Source organism: Sus scrofa, chromosome 1, assembly GCF_000003025.6.
Source record: "Sus scrofa isolate TJ Tabasco breed Duroc chromosome 1, Sscrofa11.1, whole genome shotgun sequence".
Classification (NCBI taxonomy): Eukaryota; Metazoa; Chordata; class Mammalia; order Artiodactyla; family Suidae; genus Sus; species Sus scrofa.
The window spans coordinates 237039492-237063422 of record NC_010443.5 but is presented as its reverse complement, the minus strand read 5'-3'; the positions used below and the strand labels follow the sequence as shown (position 1 = coordinate 237063422).

Sequence of the window (23931 nt, the reverse complement as noted above, 5' to 3'; positions counted from 1 at the left end):
TGGGAAATTGGGAGCTGTCATGAAGCCCTGGAAGAAGAAAGTTTTAAGAATATAGCTGTAACCAAAAGTGTAAAGAAGGGGTTAAGAGATCAAAGTGGGAGGGCAGAAAAGATTATGTGCATGGGCGGGCAGTTGGATAAAGTGAGTTGGAAAGGAAGGAACGTGGCCAGGAAACACCCCGGAAATCCAAGGACTGTAATGCAATAAAGTACAGTCCCTGGATTTCCACAGAACTTTACTCCCTATGAAATTAAATTGCCTAGTCCTAGAGTCTGATTGTCTAAAACTTTGATAACTACTATATGTAACATATTATTAAAAGAGTTCTGAAGTGGCCAAGAGTGAAAATATAACAAACTGGGAGACAAGAGCTTTGGAAAAATCTAGTGAAACAGGTAGGACAAGGAAAGCAGTTGGGTGTGTTGGGCTAAGGATGAGTGGGGTATATTTCCAAACAGATACCCACTGGAGACCCCACTGTGATGCAGTGGGTTAAGAATCCAACTATTAATGGTTCAGGTCACTGTGGAGGCTTGGGTTCGATCCCCAGTCCTGGAGCAGTGGGTTAAAAGCATCTAGTTTGCCGCAGCTGTGGCTCAGATCCAGTCCCTGGCCCAGGACCTTCCAAATGTTGCAGGTGTGGCCATAACAAAACAAAACAAAACAAAGCAAACATTGTATTGAGTTATGCCTCTCACAAGTCTGTCGCTCCAACCCACATCTTTCTCCAGGTCCTCAATCTTATGAAAATGTTCTTTGGGGACTAAAATTTCAACAACATATCCAAATCAGATCTTTTCTTCTGGCTTACCCCAGCCCACCACCAACCCACTTCTCTATTTCAGAAAATGGCAGGACCAGCCAGCCCATTATCTGAAGTGGAAACCTCCGTCATTCATCCTCTTCTGTCCTCATCTCTTTGGTCTCATCTCATCTCATCTGCCATCATGTTCTGAACTTTCTCCACATCTTTCTTTCTTTCTTTCTTTCTTTCTTTCTTTCTTTCTTTCTTTCTTTCTTTCTTTCTTTCTTTCTTTCTTTCTTTCTTTCCTTGCTTCCTTCCTTCCTTCCTGTCTGTCTGTCTGTCTGTCTGTCTGTCTTTTTGTCTTTTTAGGGCCGCACCTATGGCATATGGAGGTTCCCAGGCTAGGGATCAAATTGAAGCTACAGCTGCCAGCCTACACCACAGCCACGGCAACATGGGATCCTTAACCCACTGAGCAAGGCCAGGGATCAAACCCACAACCTCATAGTTCCTAGTCGTGTTCGTTTCTGCTGTGCCACGACAGGAACTCCGTCTCCACATTTTCTTGATTCCATCCTCTTGCTTTTCATTCCCACCACCACCACCAGCTTATTCAGGTCCTGAAATACTCCTTATCCGTCTACCTTCTTGTAGTCGTTTCTCCTTTTCCCGGTCCATTTCCCACAACTCTAATGAAGCATATCGGATCCTGTCCCTCTGCTGAATACAAAATCTCCCAAGGAGCTCCTGCCGTGGTGCAATGGGATAGGCCAAATCTTGGGAGCACTGGGACGCACGCAGGTTCAATCCCCAGCCTAGCATAGTGGGTTAAGGGGTCTGGCATTGCTGTTGCTGTGGCTTAAGTCAGGACTGCAGCTCAGATTGGATGCCTGGCCTGGGAGCTCCATGTGCCTCGGGGCAGCCAACAATGAAAAAAAAAACAAAAAACAAAAACCCTCCCAATTCCAGTGATGAGAAAGGGAGTCTGACCTCCCTAGCATGACATCATGCAAAGCCCCTGCTGACTCAGCTTTGCCCCACATCTGAGTGGCATTTCGGTGACTTTCTGCCTCCACACTCCTATCTTATCACACCACTAAGTTTCTCCTTGATCTGCAGCTCATCGAGCTCTTTCACACTTGATTCACTGTAAAGATGGAGCAATAGTGCTGTGCTACTAAGATCATAAGCTTGGGTATTGGAGGAGGTTAGATGGGAGAAGTTGATTATAAATGATATGGAGCAGCCCTAGAGACAAGAATAGGGGTGGCAGTGACGCTTTGATAAGAAATGTGATCTTCTCCCATTGGACTCTGTCTTTATTCGACTGTATCTCTTAAATAAATCATAATTCAAGGGAGACAAGTATATCCAACAGAGCTAATTTGGCAGAATTTATGATCTGATGAGAAACCTAAGACAAATAAAATGAGGTAACTAATTTGACTGATTTTCTTGGGTTCATAACAAAACAACAGATTCATGGCTTGACACCCACCTCCATACCTTCAAACATACCAGGTAATTAATAGTAAGTGTGACAGGTGTCGCCAAGACAAGTCCTACAGGAATTTAGAGGAGAAAGAGATTATCTGGGGACAGGGTGTTTAGTTTAGGTTTCACCAGAGAAGTAGGACTTGAAACCCAAGGAGGGTGAGCATGGCAGGAGGAATGCTGTAATTGACGGGGAAGGACACAAACAGAGGCAGAGGAGGATGTGTCCAGGGCAGAAGGGTCTGGGCAGGGGAATAATGTTGGTAAGAATCGGAAGAAGTCAGGGCGTGATTGGGGCGGGACCCTTTAATGACAAGCTTGATCCCCTAGGCATACTTTACCTAGCAAGGAATAGAAGCCACTGAAGTTTTCCCTAAACAAAGAAAATGACTTAAACCAATCTTTTTTTTTTGGCCATGCCCATGGCATTGAAAGTTCTTAGGCCAGCAGCACAGCAGTGACCCGTTGTCAAGCTATGGTGTAGGTTGCAGACACGGCTCAGATCCTGCGTTGCTGCGGCTGTGGCTATGACATAGGGCGGCAGCTGTAGCTCCGATTTGACCCCTAGCCTGGGAACTTCCACATGCTGTGGGTGTGGCCCTGAAAAGCAGAAGAAAAAAAAAAAAAAAGAAGATGAAGAAGAAGAAGCCCCACTGCAATATTTCAAAGGAATGTCCATGTGGGCCCCCACTTTCATTCTTGGCTGGATGTTGACAATTATCTGTAGGCTCTTCCCCAACTCCAGGATTTCTGGACCAATGCCTTGGCTGGTTCCTCAGCCTTGGTTGAGAAATCATGAAATTTCTCCAAAGGATTATTGCTGGCATTGAGTGCAGTTGATCTTAGCCAGATCCTTCAAAGTCCAAGAGAACACACTTCCCACATAGCTCTTTAATGAGCAGTTTTTTAAGAACGTAATTCTGTTGATCCAACATTTTATAACAGAGTCAAAGTTAAAGGCAAACTAGTTCTTAACACTTTTCCAGATCAGCTGGAATAGCTGTGCCAATTAAACTTTTTGAACCCCTATTTGTCAGGGATGGCTGAGTTCTCTCTAGTTTACCTCGCTTCCTTAGCAGACAGGTAAGAAGTAAAATTATTTATTGGCTTAAAATGTAATACTTTCATAGCCTGTAAAAATGCATTTAAAATTTTCCAATGTAGGGCAGTGTTTCACAAAAACATAGTCATTGTATTTATTTGTACTTTTCATCTATAGTTGGGAAAGCTAGCCCAGAGCTGGCTCACTATCACAGGAGCCCTAAAAAACTGATTGGCTAATGGGTAATTGGGCATGTGAATAGTGATTCTATGGTCCAAATACGAATTTCACAAAGGCTTCTCTTCCTGTCATGAGTGCCTTCTTCAGGACATTTGTAAGCCTGTCTTTCACACGCATGGTCTTCCAAAACTGAAGTTGGTAAAATCATTCAGTTTAGGATGTTACTGAATTCTTTTCTTTTCTTTCTTTCTTTTTTTTTTTTTTTTTTTTTTTGCCAGTTTCTTGGGCCGCTATTGCGGCATATAGAGGTTCCCAGGCTAGGGGTCGAATCGGAGCTGTAGCCGCTGGTCTACACCAGAGCCACAACAACTCGGGATCTGAGCCGCGTCTGCAACCTATACCACAGCTCACAGCAACGCCGGATCGTTAACCCACTGAGCAAGGCCAGGGATTGAACCCGCAACCTCATGGTTCCTAGTCGGATTCATTAACCACTGAGCCACTAAGGGAACTCCAGGATGTTACTGAATTATTTTCAGCGGGTGTAAACGTAATCCTCACATGGCTTTCCCAAGAGGTAAAGAGCTGTTTTCCCCTCTACATAATGTAGCCTCGTCAGTGGGAGAGGAACAGTTCTCCCTGTTCTGGGGAGGTGCCCATATGATTTCGTTAGGCTATAAACCATCTGGCTTATGCCGTGATATCTGGCTTGTAAGGTGAGCTTTACCTCTTTATGGACTCAAGAGACTCTGGCAACAATTAAACATGTTGTGGCTGACAGAGTTCCCGTTGCGGTGCAACGGAAACAAATCTGACTAGTAACCATGAAGTTGCGGGTTTGATCCCTGGCCTCGCTCAGTGGGTTAAGGATCCCATGTTGCTATGGCTGTGGTGTAGGCTGGCAGCTGTAGCTTCAATTCGACCCCTAGCCTGGAAACCTCCATATGCCATGAGTGTGGCCCTAAACACACACACACAAAATGTTGTATCTGAGCTAAGCTACAGAGTGGGCTGAGGGGAACAGCAAAGAGAAGGGTATTTTTTAAACAGAAATATCCAGTTTAATCCGGTGATTACTCAGTTTTTTCCATCTGTTAATTTTATCACGATGGAGGTACTTCCCACTAGCCAATCCTCTTTGTATTCAACAGTCAAATGCTTCCGAGAGCTGGTTTAACAGGCTTTGTTAATCGCCACTGTGTCTCTTCCTAAGCATGTGTTTGGTGCCAGGTTTTGTCATGGGTCATGGATAGGTAGCCCTTGGGTAGGCAGCCCATGGATACTGGTCCCGTTTTCTTTCTTTATAAATGGTGGTTATCCAGATGTGTCCACCACAGGAAAATTCAAAATTCAACACATGGTTACTATGTGCAGCTTCCTTTGGGTTATTTTCAATCAGCTTATTTTTTTTTTTTTTAAGTTTTGCCCAACCGATCTCATTTTCTTTTTGAAGGCTTTATCAAATTAGTACATCAGGAGAATGTCATAGACACACATCTTTATTTTAAAGAAGATAGTTTTAAAAATTTCCCGGGACCATTATGTGCAATTCAGAGAGATGGGGGCAGGATAATAGAAGAGTTATGTGAATTATTTTTTTTCCTTTTTTTTTTAGGGCCTTACCCGTGGCATATGGAGGTTCCCAGGCTAGGGCTCTAATCAGAGCTACAGCTGCCAGCCTACACCACAGCCATAGCCATGCAGGATCTGAGCCATGTCTGCAACCTACACCATAGCTCACAGCAACGCGGGACCTACACCAGAGCCACAGCAACTCGGGATCCGAGCCTCGTCTGTGACCTACACCACAGCTCACAGCAACGCTGGACCCTCAACCCATTGATCGAGGCCAGGGATGGAACCTGCAACCTCATGGTTCCTAGTCGGATTTGTTTCTGCTTCACCACGATGGGAACTCCTGAATTCTTAACTAGTAGAACCACTTACCCCTAAGCCGATGATCAAGATCACCCTGAAGAGAGGTGTCTGTCACTGTATGTAAGGGCTCTGTTTAGTGTGTAGAGAGGAAACATAAGGGAGTTCCCGTCGTGGCTCAGTGGCTAACGAATCCGACTAGGAACTATGAGGTTGTGGGTTCGATCCCTGGCCTTGCTCATTGGGTTAAGGATCCTGCGTTGCCGTGAGCTGTGGTGTAGATTGCAGACGCGGCTCGGATCCGGCGTTGCTGTGGCTCTGGTGTAGGCCGGTAGCTATGGCTCCGATTCGACCCCTAGCCTGAGAACCTCCGTATGCCGTGGGAGTGGCCCTAGAAAAGGCAAAAAAAAAAAAAAAAAAAAAAAAAAAAAAGAGAGAGAGAGGAAACATAGGGTAGCAGCCAAGCATATGGGATCAAGAGCTGGGCTCTTTTGCTTAACAGCTGTTGGACCTTAGGGAACTTGTCCTTCTGTACTTCAGTCTATCTATAAAATGGGGATGATAGAATCTACATCTTAAGATTGTTAGGAGAACTAAGTGGGCACAAATAAGGTGTTAAGAATAGTAAGATACTAATCAGTGGGTAGAATTTGTAGAGAGGCAGAGTGCTTTATAATTCAATCACAAGTTGAAGAGCAAGACAAGAAGTTCCCATCATGGCTCGGCAGAAATGAATCTGACTAGTAACCATGAGGTTTCGGGTTCAATCCCTAGCCTTGCTCAGTGGGTTAAGGATCCAGCATTGCCGTGAGCTGTGGTGTAGGTCACAGACGGGGCTCGGATCTGGCATTGCTTTGGCCCCTAGCCTGGGAACCTCCATATGCTGCAGGTGTGGGCCTAAGAAGACCAAAAGAAAAAAAAAAAGGCAAGGCAAGTCTCCATGAGAAGAAATGTCCCCCCAAAGTGGCCCAATGAACAGGGGTGCTATAGAGAGATCATTTCCTTTAATGGGAAGGTTGGATTAGATGATTTCTTAAGGTCTAGGATTCTTTGACAATCTAGTTGTACCCTGAACACTTGACGTTATAATTCTGCTTATATAATTCTACAGAAAAATCGATTATGCTACTATATGATCCTATTATTTTGTCAAGCCATAAGTACTTTTTTCAACTTTCGAGCCCCAGATTAAAGCCAGAGGAAATCAAACCCAACCAACACAACATAATGACTTGAGGAGGAGTGGCCAAGACAGTGGAGCAAGATCCCAAGCTCCCTTCCTCCCAGGAACACACGAATTTTGCAACTATTCACAGACCAACTACCGGTGAGAGCCACCTAAAGACTCGCAGAAAAAGTCTCCTAGGAGCTAAAGGTATCAAGAAGGAACCCCGGGAATTCTCCGGTGGCTTAATAGGCCTTGTCCCTGCTATGGCTCTGGTTATGGCTGTGGCACAGGTTCAGTCCCTGGCCTGGGAACTACCACATACGGTGGGTGTGGAAAAAGAAGAAAGCTGAGTAGAAGAAGAGCAGGAGGAGGAGGAGAAAGAAACCACAGTGAAAAGAGGAGAAGGGGCAGAGGTGCAGGATAGTCAAGACCATACATCTGAGTAGGTGACCCACAAACAGGAGGATAATTATAGTTGCAGAGGTTTTTCCCCCAAAGTGGGGGTCCAAGCTCCACATTAGGCTCCCCAGACCAGGATCCTGAACTGGCAAGATGAATCCCCAGAATGTTTGGCTTGAAGGCTGGTGGGGCTTTCTTTAGGGAGACCCAGAGGGCTGTGGAGAATAGACACCAACCTTAAAGGGTGCAAACAAAATCTTACACACTCTGAGACCCAGGGTGGAAGGAGTTTGAAAGAATCCTGGGTCAAGCCTACCTGCTGCTCTTTGAGAGCCTCTTGGAGAGGCAGAAGCAACTGACACTCACTCTGGGGACAGAGATACTGGCAGCAGCCACTTTGGGGGTTCAACCCACCATAAGGACACTGTGGCTGGTAAGCACCAATTTGAAATCTTCCCTTTAAAAAACAAACAAAAAACAAAGGAAAAAGGGAGTTCCCGTTGTGGCTCAGTGGTTAACGAATCCAACTAGGAACCATGAGGTTGCGGGGTTTGATCCCTGGCCTTGCTCAGTGGGTTAAGGATCTGGAGTTGCCCTGACCTGTGGTGTAGGTAACAGAGGCGGCTCAGATCTGGTGTCGCTGTGGCTCTGGTATAGGCCGGCAGCTGTAGTTCCGATTAGACCCCTAGCCTGGGAACCTCCATATGCCGTGGTTGCGGCCCTAAAAGGACAAAAGACAAAAAAAAAAGAAAAGAAATCTTCCGTTTAGCTTATGAATGCCAGAACCCACCTGTCTACCAGCCAGTCAGCACCAATCCTGGGATAGCCCAGGTCAGGCTGCTAGCTGGGGAGGACATAACCTCACCCACCAGCAGGAAGGACCCCTTAAACGCCCCCCCCCAAGACACATTCCCACCTACCAGAGGGCCCAGGACCAGCTTCACCCACCTAGTGGACCTATACCAGCTCCAGAACCTCTGACCCCTCAATCAGAGACCCCAGGACTCATCTCCACCTACCAGTGGGTAGACTTGCCTTGAGAAGAGCCTCACCTACCAGTGGGTGGACACCAGCCTTGTAAACATCCAGAGCCTGCGGCCAGCTGTGGCAGGACATGGTACACTCACTAGCAGGCCAATACCAACTCTGAGAGCACCAGGGCCCTGCCCCTTCCCAATATGAGGCCGACATTGACTCCAGGACACCTTGGGGCCCACAGACAGCCATGTTAAGATCTGGCCCCATCTACCAGCAAGCCATCACCAGTTCTGGGTTACCCTGGACCTGTAGCATGTTCAGAATCAGCCCCACCCATCAGTAGGCTGACACTAACTACAATACCCCCAGCCCAGCAGCTAGCTGCCCTGGGATCCAGCTCCCACCCATCCGTGGGCTGGCCCTATCCCTGGCATGCCCCCCCTCCCCCGCCCCGCTCAGGGATCTGTAGGCAGTTGCCTCATGATCTGGCCTGGCCCACTGGTGAGTTGGCACCAGGACCAGGATGCCCCTGGCTGTGCAGACAGCCATGCCAAGACCTAGCCTGGTCTACCAGTCGCTGACAGCCTCTGCACAAGTTAGGGCGTTGCGAGCAACCAGAATGGGCACCAACCACACTTACTAGCAGGCCCACAGTAGTCAGCCCACTTACAACAGAAATTCTCAAGCAGCCCATAGGGAGGGCACCCTAAAGCAAATAGCTCTGGTAAGCAGAGACGTGTGTGCTGCCAGGAACCGTAGGATGTGTTCTACATAAGGCCAATTCTCCAAGATCAGGAAGCACATCACTGACCTACCAAATGCATAGAAATAAAAGTAGCAAATTAGGCAAAATGAGGCAACAGAAACTTATGTTCCAAGCAAAAGAAAAAAAAAAAAGAGAAACCTCAGAAAAAGAACTACATGTAGTGGAGATAAGAAATCTATCAGATAAAGAGCTCAAGGCAATGATCCTAAAGATACTCAAAGAACTGGAAGAACAGTGAATAGAGTGAGAAGCTGGAAGTATTTTTTGTTTTGTTTAGTGGCACTTGTAGCCTGTGGAAGTTCCCAGGCCAGGGACCGAACCCACACCACAGCCATAACCAGAGCCCCAGCAGTGACAATGCTGGATCCTTAACCTGCTGAGCCGCAAGAGAATTCCTAGAAGTTTTGTTGTTGTTGTTCTTTTGGGGGGGCGGGGTTTAGAGCCGCATCTGCAGCACATGGAAGTTCCCAGGCTAGGGGTCAAATTGGAGCTATGACTGGCCAGCCTCAGCCACAGCCACAGCCACAGCCACAGCAATGTGGGACCTGAGCCGTGTCTGCAACCTACACCACAGCTCAAGGCAATGACAGATTCCTACTTTCAAGGGAAAAAAATTAATGTTCAATTCTGGATGTTTGGTGGTATGGCATGTACCTTTATATTCCCATCTGGAACATCTTCTGGACTTTCAGTATCACTTGTGGTAGGCAAAATAATAGCTTCCCAAAGATAGCCACATCCTAATCCCCAGAACTTGTGACTATGTTTCCTTACATACCCAAAGAGATTTTGCACATGTGACTGAACTGAGGATTTTTTGAGATGGGAAAATTATCCTGGACAGAATGAATCCAGTGTAATCATAAGGGTCTATTTTATGTGAAAGAGGGAGTCAGGACAGTCAGAGGAGGAGATATGACAAGGGTAGCAGATGTCAGAGAGGCCATAAGCCAAAGAATGGGGGCCGCCCCTGGAAGCTGGAAAAGGCAAGAAAGCAGATTCTCCCCTGCAGCCTAAGGAAGATAAACCTACTGATACCTTTTTTAAAAATTGAGATATATTTGATATATAACATTATATTCGGTTCAGGTGTGTACTGCATGGATCCGACACATATATATCTTGTGAAATAATCATCACAAAAAATCTAGTTAACATCCCTCACCACACATAATCAAATTTTTTTTTCTTGTGATGATACCTATACTGCTTCTTGGATTTTAGCTCCTCAAAACCCATTTCAGACTCCTAACCTCCAGGACTGGAATACAATTGTGTTTTTAAGCCACTATTTTTTTTCCCCCTTTTTACAGCCATGCCTGCAGTATATGGAAGTTCCCAGGCTATGGGTCGAGTTGGAGCTGCAGCTGCTGGCCTATGCCACAGCCACAGCAGCACCGGACCTAAGCTACATCTGTGACCTATGCTGCAGCCCGAAGCAACAATGGATCTTTAACCCACTGAAGGAAGCCACAGATTGAACCTTCATCCTCATGCACACTACGTTGGGTTTGTAACCTGCTGAGCCACAGCGGAAACTCCTTAAGCTACTAAGTTTTATGTAATTTGTTACAGCAGCAATAGGAAACTAATACACCATGAATCTGTGTCCAGATATCTTATTGCCTATTTGACAGCTTCATGTGACTGTCTCATAGGGATCTCAACCCTAACATATTACAAATTAAAACTTTACTATTAACTCCCCAAACCTGGTCACTCCACCAGCTTTTCTCATCTTGGTAAATGGCACCAATCAACCAATTATTAATGCCAGACATCTGGAAGTCAACCTGGTTTCCCTCCTTTTCTCTGACATCCTCTCATACGTAATCCATAATTAAGTTTCATCAGTTCTACTTCCAAACTAAATATCATAGCCATCCACTTCAACTGAATTCCACTGCCACCATTTTTTACAATTAATTTTATTTTATTCTTTTTACTATGGGATGTGTGCATATACTATACAATACAAAAGATATTATAAAAAGGAATTCAGTGAAAAGTCTGTCTCCTCCCAGCCCTGCCTGATGCAGTTAGTGGTACTAGGGTTTTTGGTTGGTTGGTTGGTTGGTTGGCTTGGGGTGTGGGGGGGTGTATCCTTTCAGATACTTGTTTTTCACTGCCACCACTCTTGACTCCCACCCAATTCATCCTCCACAGAGTAGCCAAAGTGATATTTGAAAAAGAAATCCGCCGGCACTTCCTTGCAGGAAACCCATTAATGTCTTTTTTATAGCTGATGCGACGTTTTGGTGGCTCCAGGCTAGCTGCAGGAGAACTAACAGTTCATGAGTTCACATGTATTTTGTAAATTAGAACATCATTAATGGAAATACATCCAGTGCAAAAGTTTGATTGGACTTGAAATTCACTTCATAGCAAGAACCTTCAATGAATTGTTAGATTGTTTAAAACAGTTTCACCCAGGCTAATTTAATGGGTGTGAAAAGAGTTTTAATGTTTTAAACCGCCAATTCAAACTTCTTATCAACGGCAACTAAGACATCTGAAAACATCATTAGAAAGTCTTCATCGGGAGTCCTTTGAGCCTTTTCCTGCCACTGCAATGTTCCTCTCTGCAAGTCTCTAGGGCAGGTAGGCAGGGGGTGGGGAGTTCCCCCGCCCGGGAGGCGGAGGCTGACCTCAGTCTGAGGATCAGCTGGTTTCGGCCTTGCCTTGGTCATCATCAGCACTCCACAGAACCTTCTGGCAGACACCGTTCTGGAGTGGCACGGCTTTACTCTCGAAAGGGCCCTGGATGGACGGCAACACGAGCGAAGTGTTTTGGTCATGCCAATGCAATGACTGGGAGAATGGAAGGCGAAAGAAACTGCACCTCTGACGCAAAGCCAAAACAACCAGCCCGTTGGGCGTTTGGGTTCCAAGCACTCGGTTGGCAAGCGGAGGAGTGGCTCCGGGGCGGGCACTCGAGCGGGCAGCCCACGGCTATGCCACGATCAAGGAAAGCACCGCCCCGCCCCGGCCCGGCCTCCTGGCACAGCCAATCGCGGAAATCCTCCCCGCTCACGTAAGGCGCGGTCGGCGATTTGGCGCTCGGTGGGTGTGCAGCGCGAGCGGGGCGAAGGGGGAGTGCGGGGTGGGGGTCGAGCGCGTCATCGCCTGCGGGGCCGAGTGGCGGAAGCCGAGGGGGCGGGCTCGCGCCGACCTGCTTTCCGGCGTGACACTCGGCTCTCGCCCGTGAGGCCCGGTGGAGGCAGCGGCGGCGCGGGAGGAGCGGTGGACCGGCGTCTGGTGAGAACCGCGCGCCAGCTGGGCACTCGGGGTGGAGGAGGCGGGCTCGTGGAGCGCAGTCTCCCGGCCCCGATCCTGAGGCCTCAGCTCTGTGGCCCGCCCAGAGCTCGCCCCGGCTCCCGCGGGCCTGCACGCCAGGGCCGCTCTTTAGTCCAGATGTGGGCTCTGCCTTTGGCAGGTGGCACAGAGAGGTTGAGTGCGGACCCCGGGGGAATAGCCGGGAAGTTGGGGCGCGGGGTGTTAAGAGGGAGGTCGGGTTGCCTTCCATCCCTACCCGCTGTCCTGAAAGATAGCGAGCATCCCGAGGCGGGGGTGGGCAGGAGAGCGCAGAGAGCTCCAAGGCAGGCAAGTGGCCCTGGGGTGTAAAGCATTGGATTTAAAGATGATCTTGAGGGTCTGCGCCCAACTTTGAGTATTCTGAGTTTCCTTGGAAGTTTGGTAGGCGTTTGTTTTTACCCCCAATCTTGAGCACTCTTGTGTAATTGTAAGAGCACGAGAAAGTATTCTTTGGAATACTGATGGAGAAGAGGGGTGGGGTACAGAGTAGCATTTGGAGAGAATTGGTTAACCTGACTATGCAAGCTCTGGAAGAAGTCACCCCGGAGTATAGCTCAAGATAGGGTTCTGGACTTCAGATCGTTTTATATGGCTCCCTGCTTATTCCTGTGCGTCTCATCCCCTCTGCACTGAAGGAAGTGTGATACATCGCATGTTTCATTTATTCCCATGGTGCCTGGCAGTTCCAGGCACAAGGAAGGTTCTCAGTCATGGGTGTTTATGAAATGAACAGACACAGGCAAACACTGGATATACATGCTATCCTGAATGCTGATTGGGTGTTCGGTTCTGGCAGTTAACTGTGATTCGGGGCAAGTAAATTGGGTTTCACTGTACCTCAGTGTGCCCATCTATAAAATAGGACTTATAGGCTAGGGCTGTGAGGATGAAATGCGTTAATGCTTGTTAAGCTTTTAACACAGTGCTTGGCAGCTAATGACTGTGATGGTTTCTTCTGCTCAGAGCCTGCTGGAGCCAGGTGTTCGTCTTTTTCCATAGTTGAGTAGGAGTTAATTTTTCTGGAAAAGGTCACTTACCTTTTGTCAATATTTATAATGTTTAGTGATGGGTTGAGAGATTGCAGGTTTCTCAGAGTTTGCCTGTGAGTTCAAAGTGAAGGCTTCAAAGTGAAGGCTTTTTTTTTTTTTTTTCTTTTTTGGTATCTTTGTTTTAGTAGCTCTGGTTACTATTAAGGAATTGAGTGAAATGGATGTAAATATCCAATTCCACCTGCTTCCTGAGCTTTAGTCTTTAAGGTCTGTGGATAGTGCATCTTCAGGGACAAAGATTTCTTGTTTTTAATATTTCAAGTATACTGAAAAGGACAGAAGACAATATGACACCCTCTACCAATTATCAAGATTTAACGTATGATAACATGTTACTGTATTTATTTCAGAGCTCTACTTTGTGATTTAAAAAAAATAAATGTTTGGGAAGTTCCTCTTGGGGCTCGGTGGTTAACGAACCCGACTAGTATCCATGAGGGTGTGGGTTCGATCCCTGGGCTCTCTCAGTGGGTTAAGGATCCGGCGTTGACATGAGCTGTGGTGTAGGTCGCAGACGTGGCTTGGATCTGGAGTTGCTGTGGCTCTAGCGTAGGCTGGCAGCTACAGCTGCAATTCGGCCCCCAGCTTGGGAACCTCCATATGCCGCAGGTGCAGCCCTAAAAAGCAAAAAAAAAAAAAAAGTTTGTATAGAGAACAAAAATTCTTTAAGCTCCCTTTTCCTTTCCTTTCCCTCCTCCTTCACAGCTAACTGCTTTCCTGAGTTGATGTGTAATTTTGCTATAGATCAATAAACAGCATATAGTAATGTTTTACTTTTTTTTTTTTTTTTTTTTTTTTTTTTTTTTTGCCTTTTAGCCGTGTACCCGCGGCGTATGGAAGTTCCAAAGCTGGAGGTTGAATCAGAGCTGTAGCCGCCGGCCTGCACCACAGCCACAACAATGTCAGATCCGAGCTGCATCTGTGACCTGCACTGCAGTTCAAGGCAACACTGGATCTTTAACCCACTGAGCGAGACCAGGGATCGAACCTGCGACCTCATGGATACTAGTCAGATGTGTTTCCCCTGAGCCATGATGGGAACTCCATGTATTACATATTTTTAAATGGTGCCCTTTTGTATCTAACTTTTTAGAATTTTCTGTTTGCCTCTAACATGTTTTTTGAGATCGATTGATCTATCTATATTTGCCACACCCACAGCACTTGGAAGTCCCTGGGTCAGGGGTCAAACCTGCACAGGAGTGACAACACTGGATCCTTAAGCTGCTAAGCCACCAAGAGACTCCTAGATTTAACAATATTGATACCTTGAGACATTCCATTTTTTGTTGCTGACCAGGATTCCACTGTGTAAATAAATATTTTTATCTTGTTTTACGTTGCTCTTTGTGCAACTGAAACCCTCCTATTATAGTTAAGTCTATGGGTCACATTTATTCATTCCTTACTGCTCATGGACACTCTGGTCACAGTTTGGTATAAAAAGGGATCTTTGGGCATGACATTTTGTCCAGAACAAATAATAGTGTATACAGGGCTGAAGAAAAAAATTATGCTGCTTGCAGTGCTTCTCTTTGGGAAAGTGAACTGGCAAAGATCTATTATGTAGCCTGGTGTCATGTATTAGATTGTAAGTTTATAAAAATCAGAGGTAAGGTCTTCGCTCCACGTCTCTAAGTTTTCTTCACAGCGCTCCACACAGATTCGATTCTCAACAATTGTGCCATTGGCCGTTTTTACTTTCAGGGTTCTCATAATCCTACATGTATTTGAAAAGTTGTGGCTAGCAGTTTTCAAAACTACGCTTTTGGAGTTCCCGTCGTGGCACAGTGGTTAACATATCCGACTGGGAACTATGAGATTGTGGGTTCAATCCCTGGCCTCGCTCAGTGGGTTAAGGATCTGGCATTGCTGTGAGCTGTGGTGTAGATGGCAGATGTGGTTCAGATCCCGAGTTGCTATGGCTGTGGCGTAGGCCGGCGGCTACAGCTCTGATTAGACCCCTAGCCTGGGAACCTCCATATGTCACGGAAGCAGCCCTGGAAAAGGCAAAAAGACAAAAAAAAACCCCCAAAACCGAAAAAAACTGTGTAATAGCTTTTTTTTTTTTTTTTTTTTTTTTTTGCTTTTCAGGGCCACACCCATGGCATATGGAGGTTCCCAGGCTAGGGGTCCAATCGGAGCTACAGCTGCTGGCCACAGCCACAGCAACACAGGATCTGAGACACGTCTGTGACCTACACCAGAGCCCATGGCAACGCCGGATCCTTAACCCACTGAGCAAGGCCAGGGATCGAACCTGCAACCTCCTGGTTACTAGTTGGATTCATTTCCACTGTGCCACAATGGGAACTCCTGATATCTCTAATGCCTTTAAACTTTCCCATTTTCCCACTTAATTAAGAAACATAATTAAGGGCAGTTTAAAAATCAAAGTATGCACAACAGCTTATAGATTATATTACTAATTGCATAATACTATATGTATAAAATATATTTGTATTTATATATGTGAAGAAATATATGTGCATTTATTTATTACGCATAGTTTATGGAAGGATAGATAAGAAATTAACTCTAAGCCTCCAGGGAAAAGAACTACTTTTCTGGAACAGATGAGAAGACTTTTTGCTCAACAGTCTCATGATGATTCTCAGTTTTAAGCCACGGGAATGTACTACCTAATCAAAAAATAAGTTAATTAAATTAAAATTATTTTTTAAAAATTCTCCCCTTAAAAAAGGATTTTAGTGGTATCATTAAGATTTAATTTTTTTCCTTTATACTTCGTCCTTAGTACATTGTTGTACTTTTCATAGTGTGTATATCTGGCTACCTTACTTTCAGTTATGGTAGAAAAATCTGTTGAGTTACCTTGTAAATGCTAAGCATTTTAGTATTGCCAGATGGAAAGTTTATTGTTCTTTTAAAAATAAATATAGGGAATTCCTGTTGTGGATCAGTGGACATGAACCCTGACTAGTATCCATGAGGATGTATTTGATCCCTGGCCTTGCTCAGTGGGTTAAGGATCCAGAGTTGCCGAGAGCTGTGGTGTAGGTCACAGATGTTGTTCGGATCCAGTGTTGCTGTGGCTGTAGTGTAGGCGAGTAGCTGTAGCTCTGATTCGACTCCTAGCCCGGGAACTTACACATGCCATGGGTGTGGCCCTAGAAAGCACAAGAAATGAACCAAAAACTCCAACAAATTTGCCCACCATAAATGAATTGCTTTGCCTTGTCCAGCAAAATTAAATACCACCAAAAATTTATTCAGCTCAAATTTAATGATGAGTGAAAGTTTATGTGCTAGAAGGCTTAGGACAACCATTTTTGGAAAAATATTTTTGTCTGATGACTAGGTAGTGGTTGGATTGTAGAAATACAACTCCCTTGGCAGAATGCTCATTTCATTATCTTATAAATGCTTTCTGTTGGGTAGGATTAGCTCTCACTGGAGATTATAAATTCTGAATCAGCCTATTGATGGGCAGTTGGTGTGCTTCCAGATGCTCTAGCCTAAGAGAGATGAAGTGTCAATAGCAGAAGGCTACTAATGGGATTTCCACTGAGTTTTCTGAGCTTCCCTTTTTTTTTGGCATCCTTGCTTAAGCTTCTCTGGATTCGTGATTGAAAATTCTAAATGTTAGCACACCTCCTGAGACATAAGCATTGAGATCAGTCCATGAAGAGAAATTTTACATGGATGAAAAGAAGTTTAAAAAGCTCCAGAAAGCATAGCTCTTATCCCTTGTCCCTTTTACTTTTTGAATGGAGGGTGTAGAATGGCAAGGGGGTGGGTGGGCAGTGTCATTGAGCAAGAGTGTACATGTTTGTGGTAGGGCCATAGTGCTCAGAGGTAGGCAGCAACTGGGGTGAAGATGAGCTGAGGTCTGTGCGAAGGCTTTCCTGAAGAGGTGACCCTTAGTCTGAATTTTAAAGGATGAAGCAAACAAACAGACAAACAGGAAGTTCCCGTCGTGGCGCAGTGGTTAATGAATCCGACTAGGAACCATGAGGTTGCGGGTTCGATCCCTGCCCTTGCTCAGTGGGTCAAGGCTCTGGCGTTGCCGTGAGCTGTGGTGTAGGTCGCAGACCTGGCTCGGATCCCACGTTGCTGTGGCTCTGGTGTAGGCTGGCAGCTACAGCTCCGATTCGACCCCTAGCCCGGGAACCTCCATATGCCGCAGGAGCGGCCCAAGAAATGGCAAAAAGACAAAAACAAAAAACCAAAAAAACAAAAAAAAAAAACAAAAACAGACAAACAAAGAGTTCCCGTTTTGGCGCAGTAGAAACAAATCCAACTAGGAACCATGAAGTTGTGGGTTCAATCCCTGGCCTCACTCAGCGGGTTGGGGATCTGGCATTGCTGTGAGCTGTGGTGTAGACGGCAGATGAGGCTCGGATCTGGCGTGGCTGTGGCTGTGGCATAAGCTGGCAGCTGTAGCTCCCATTAGACCCCTAGCCTGAGACCTTCGATGTGCAGCAGGTGCAACCCTAAAAAGTAAAAAGAAAGAAAGAAAGAAAACTTTATTGGAATATAGCTGACTTTACAAAATTGTGTTAATTTCAGGAGTACCACAAGGTAAATCAGTTAAATGTATATCTATATTGCTCATTCCTTTTCAGATTCTTTTCCCATGTGGGTTATTACACAGCACTGAGTAAATTTCCCAGTGCTATATAGTAGGCCCCTGTTACCTATTTGATATATAGTAGTGTATATATTACCAATCCAAACCCCCTAATTTATTGCTCCCCACATTTCCCCTTTGGTAACCATAAATTTGGTTTCACAATCTGAGTCTTTCTGTTTTGTGAGTTCTGTTGTATCATTTCTATTAGATGCCACATTTAGTGATTTCATATGATATTTGTCTTTCTCTGCTTTTCTTCACTTAGTATGGTAATTTCTAGGGCCATGCATGTTGCTGCAGATGGCATTGTTTCATGCTTTTTTATGGCTGAGTAATATTCTCTTGTAGATATGGACCACATCTTCTTTATCCAGTCTTCTGTTGATGGACATGTAGTTTGCTCCCATGTCTTGGCTGTTGTAAATAGTGCTGCAGTGAGCACTGGGGTGCATATATATTTTGAATTATGGTTTTCTCTGGATACGTGCCTAAGAGTGGGATTGCTGGATCGTATGGTAGTTCTATATTTAGTTTTTAAAGAACATCCTTTCTGTCCTCCATAGTGATTGCACCAATTTGCATTCCCACCAACAGTGTAGGAGGGCCCCCTTTTCTCCACACCCTCTCCAGCATTTATTGCTCATAGACTTTTTGATGATGCTGTGAGGTGATACCTCATTGTAGTTTTGATTTGCATTTCTCTAATGAGTGATGTTGAGCATCTTTTCATATGTTTTTTGGCCATCTGTATGTCTTCTTTGGAGAAATGTATGTTTAGGTTTTCAGCTCATTTTTCAGTTGGTTTTGTGTGTGTGTGTGTCTTTTTTTAGGGCCGCACCCACGGCACATGGAGGTTCCCAGGCCAGGGGTCCAACAGAGCTGTAGCCGCCGGCCTACGCCACAGCACAGCCACGCAGGATCTGAGCCGCATCTGCAGCCTACACCACAGCTCATGGCACACCACAGCTAACAGAGCCTTAACCCACTGAGCAAGGCCAGGGATTGAACCCCCAACCTCATGGTTCCTAGTCGGATTCGTTAACCACTGAGCCACGACAGAACTCCAATCTTTCTTTTTTCTTTTTTCTTTGTTTTTTTTTTTGTCTTTTTACTATATTTCTGTTTTTGTGTCAATATTGTACTGTTGTGATGACTGTAGCTTTGTAACAGTATATTTTCTTAAAATGTCAGAGAAAGGGTTGGAGTCATAGTTGGTCTACTGGAATTTTATAACTTGATATGGGTATATCATACAGAAGTGAGTGTAGAAAAAGGTTTAAGAAATCATTTTGGTAAATGATTAACTATAGGACTTAAAACTAAGGACTTAACTGAGGACTTAAAACTGCAAAATTTTATGTTTATATTTAGGATCTGTTGTTCTGATTATAAATAATTTTTATTTTTCCACCTTTAGGAACTCTATTTTGAGAACCTCTCAAAAAGGAAAACACAAATCATGGAAAAGAAGGAGAATAACCGAAAGCTTCGGGTTTGTGTGGCTACTTGCAACCGTGCTGATTATTCTAAACTTGCCCCAATCATGTTTGGCATTAAAATGGAACCTGAGTTCTTTGAACTTGACGTGGTGGTACTCGGCTCTCACCTGATAGATGACTATGGGTAAGATGAAAGCTTTTTCTTATGATATTCTTCACTGCAACATAAGGTACTGGAGAGAACATGGATCTTGGAGCCACACGGACCAGCTTCAAATCCCAGTTTTACCACTTAGTTTATGTATTGGCCTTGGTGAAGCTGCCCAGCCTCTTTGAGCCTCAGGTTGCTCAGTTGGAGTGAAAACTTGTGTTGTAGGTTATGAAGAATAGAGACAGTTTTATAATTATCTATGCAGTAATGCTGCCTAATAGATGCTTGGTAAATTACAGCTACTATTACTATTATTTGCTATTCATTTCAGAAATGGCATTTATAAAGAGAAATTGTGTAACTCTAATGTGAGTCTATGCAACCTGTTTTGTGAGTTCTAATGGTACTTCTGCATTAATGGTAATAAGAATTACTACTGCAAATAAAGCAGTAGATATGGAATAAGATTTTTAAAATCTAATTGATCTACAAGTTAAGTAGAATTTTATATTACCATTACCATTGGTACTTACTTTGGTGACATTAGATTTGTTATGGATCACAGTCTAAAATATGAAAAACAAAACTTGGGAGATCTTTGAGGGAGCAGGATCTATAAACCAAAGATGAACATTCATTTTGTTCTATGTAATCAAGTGGCATTTAGTGCACCCTTGTGGCTTGATGACATTAATGCAGCCTCCAAAGATGGTAAAAAAAAAAAAATATATATATATATATATGTATATATATATATATATATGAAAGATATATGTATATATGTATATATGTATCTGTATATATGTATATATATATATATATATGAAAGAAGCTTGTATTAAAGTAAAATAATCTAGGAGTTCCTGTTGTGGCTCAGTGGTTAACAAATCCGACTAGGAACCATGAGGTTGTGGGTTCGATCCCTGGCCTCAATCAGTGGGTTAAGGATCCGGTGTTGCTGTGAGCTGTGGTGTAGGTTGCAGACGTGGCTCAGATCCCACATTGCTGTGGCTCTGGTGTAGGCTGTTGGCTACAGCTCTGATTAGACCCCTAGCCTGGGAACCTCCATATGCCGAGGGAGTGGCCCTAAGAAAAGGCAAAAAAAAAAAAAAAAAAAAAAAAAAAAGACAAATAAATAAAGTAAAATAATCTTTTTCAGACTGTCCTTTAAAAATAAGATAATGGGGAGTTCCTGTCGTGGCGCAGTGGTGAACGAATCCGACTAGGAACCATGAGGTTGCGGGTTCGGTCCCTGCCCTTGCTCAGTGGGTTAACGATTCGGCGTTGCCGTGAGCTGTGATGTAGGTTGCAGACGCGGCTCGGATCCCTCGTTGCTATGGCTCTGGCGTAGGCCGGTGGCTACAGCTCCGATTCAACCCCTAGCCTGGGAACCTCCATATGCCGCGGGAGCGGCCCAAGAAGTAGCAACAACAACAACAACAACAAAAAGACAAAAGACAAAAAAAAAAAATTAATTAAAAATAAATAAATAAATAAATAAAAATAAGATAATGGACTTCCCGTCGTGGTGCAGTGGAAACAAATCCGACTAGGAACTGTGAGGTCGTGGGTTCGATCTCCGGCCTCCCTCGGTGGGTTACGGATCTGGTGTTGCTTAGTGGGTCTGGATCCTTAGTGGGTTAAGGATCTGATATAGGTTGCACATGTGGCTCGGATCTGGCGTTGCTGTGGCATAGGCCGGCAGCCGTAGCTCCAGTTAGACCCCTAGCCTTAGGAACCTCCAAATGACTTGGGTGTAGTCCTAAAAAAAAAAAAAAAAAAAAAAAAAAAGCAAAAACATAAATACAAATAAGATAATAACAATAGCAAAAGTGAAAACTTGCCTCTAAAAACCAATTTAGCAAATTGCTCTAAGAAAGTACTTAAAGAATAGAGAAGAAACTTCAGGATACTGCAGAATTTTTTTAAAAGAAATTTTATTGGGGTATAGTTGATTTACAATGTTGTTTTAGCTTCAGGTTTACAGCAAAGTGAACCAGTTATACATATATCCATTCTTTTTTCCCATATAGGCTATTACAGAACATTGAGTAGCTCTCCCTGAGCTATACAATAGGTCCTTGTTACTTATCTATTTTATATACAGTGGTGTATATGTATCAATCCCATCCTCCCAATTTATCTCTCCCCTCCATGCTTTCCCTTTTGGTGACCCTAAACTTGATTTCAAAATCTGTGAGTTTGTTTCTGTTTTATAAATAAATTCTTTGGTATCATTTTTTATTAGATTCCACATCCAAGTGATATCATATGATATTTGTCTTTCTCTGACTTACTTCACTTAGTATGATAAGTTCACAGATTTTTTTTTTTTTTTTTTTGTCTTTTCTAGGGCTGCTCCCTCGGCGTATGGAGGTTCCCAGGCTAGGGGTCAAATCGGAGCTGTAGCCGCTGGCCTATGCCAGAGCCACAACAACGCCAGATCTGAGCAGCATCTTCAGTCTACACGACAGCTTATGACAACGCTGGATCCTTAGCGCACTGAGCAAGGCCAAGGATCAAACCCACATCCTCACGGATCCTAGCTGAGTGCATTACTGCTGAGCCATGACAGGAGCTCCTGTAGTTCTAAACCATGTGAATTTATTATTTAAGAAAACATTAAACCAACAGAAACAATAAGCTACCTTTCTATTTCAACAAGTTGTATTTTAAAAAAAACACAGCATTTTTATGCTCTTAAGAATTGGGCATTGGAGTTCCCGTCGTGGCTCAGTGGTTAACGAATCTGACTAGGAACCATGAGGATGCGGGTTCCGTCCCTGGCCTTGCTCAGTCGGTTAAGGATCCGGCCTTGCCGTGAGCTGTGGTGTAGGTCACAGATGCGGCTTGGATCTGGTGTGGCTGTGGCGCAGGCCAGTGGCTATAGCTCCTATTAGACCTCTAGCCTGGGAATCTCCATATGCTGCGGGAGCAGCCCTAGAAAAGGCAAAAAGACAAAAAAAAAAAAAAAAAAAAAAGAATTGGGCAAAAAATCAAATAAATAACATAGACTATTTAGAAATTCATTGGTTCATTTATTTACTCAGCACATTTTTTCAAAGAGGCTAGGACTGTTTCTAAGCATCCTACAATACATAGGTCAGCCCTCCTCAACAAAGATCTATCTGGCCTAAAGTGTCAATAGTGCTGACACCGAGAAACCTTGCTCTATAGTATTCCCCCACAAAAAAAAACGTGAAGAAAATGATGGAAACAGTGCTGTATTTTAGTCTGTAGAGTTGGCTTAATTGTGAGTTAAGTGACCTGCTCCCCTATTAACAGTAACCTCAAATAGATGGGATTCAAATTCACGCTTAGCAAAATTGCACATCACTTTATGGCTCTATGACTTGGCACTTGAGGAGTGCTTGAGAATTTTATTTATTATTATTATTTAAAAATTTTTTGTCTTTTCCATCATAGCTGGTTTACAGTGTTCTGTCAGTTTTCTACTGTACAGCAAGGTGACCCAGTCACACATACATAATATACATGCTTTATCTCGCATTATCATGCTCCATCATAAGGGACTAGATTTAGTTCCCAGTGTTCTACAGCAGGATCTCATTGCTTATCCATTCCAAAGGCAACAGTTTGCATCTTGCTTGAGTTTTTTTTTTTTTTTTTTTTTTTGGTCTTTTCTAGGGGCGCACCTGTGATATATGGAGGTTTGCAGGCTAGGGGTCTAATTAAACCTACAGCTTCCAGCTTACACCACAGCCACAGCAGTGCAGGATCTGAGCCAGGTCTGCGACCTACACCACAGCTCACGGCAACGCCAGATCCTCAACCCACTGAGTGAGGCCAGGGATGGAACCTGCAACCTCATGGTTCCTAGTCGGATTTGTTAACCACTGCGCCACGATGGGAACTCCTTGCTCGAGAATTTTAAAGTCATACACACCAACTCTGCTGTACTGTCTCTGTGTGTGTGCGTATAAATGTAAATAACCTTCTTCCCTCCCGACCCATCCCCACACACACAGTATTTAACACAGAGCCCTGTGCTCATTACATGTGAGCCCTGGCTTCACTCAGTGGGTTAAGGATCTGGCATTGAGGTGAGCCGTGGTGTAGGTCGCAGACGTGGCTCAGATCTGGTGTGGCTATGGTGTAGGCTGGTGGCTACAGCTCCGATTAGACCCCTAGCCTGGGAACCTCCATATGTCATGGGTGCAGCCCTAAAAAGCAAAAGCAAAAAAAAAAAAAAAAAGATTAATGAGATAATCAGGTGTGGTGGTTATGAGTACCCTGAAACCCCTACTGCTGTGAAGAGGGTCAGTTTGGGGACTTAAGATAAATGCACTGGATCAAGTCTAATTTCATTCAGAGAATATATTGATGGCCTGGTTTTGTTACAGTCCCATGGTTTTTTTTTTTTAAATGTTCACGTTGGGCAGCAGTTCAAACTAAATACTTAAGACATCTTTGTCTATTATGGAATTTAATTTAGAAATAAGCTCAGTATTTTATTTTAAATCAGGCCTTGGCAAATACTTCAAGTCTACTTGGTGTTATGGGATAAAGCGTTTTGGTGTTTGAGATCCTCTTCTGGGGGGATTCTAATTCTGGTTCCTGAGAGATTCACATGGTCAAGACATAGCATAGGCAATTTGCCGAAAACAAGAAAATCATGATAGCACCAAGACAAAAATTACATTTCTTCCAGGGGAACAGTGATATGTTATAACTGACTCCTTGACACAGTGAAGACCAGAAGACAATGGAAC

At 44.3% G+C, this 23931-nt stretch overlaps 1 protein-coding gene across 4 annotated transcripts in view; it reads left to right on the top strand.

The window, feature by feature from the left end:
• The window catches only part of GNE (glucosamine (UDP-N-acetyl)-2-epimerase/N-acetylmannosamine kinase), a 67066-nt gene that overhangs the window by 2397 nt on the left and 40738 nt on the right, over positions 1-23931 (top strand). For 2 of the 4 annotated variants that reach the window (XM_021083996.1, XM_021083984.1), the window contains exon 2: positions 19026-19231. In XM_021083996.1, coding sequence (XP_020939655.1) covers positions 19026-19231 — 206 coding nt within the window. The other 2 variants (XM_021083990.1, XM_021083986.1) reach the window with 2 other exon arrangements.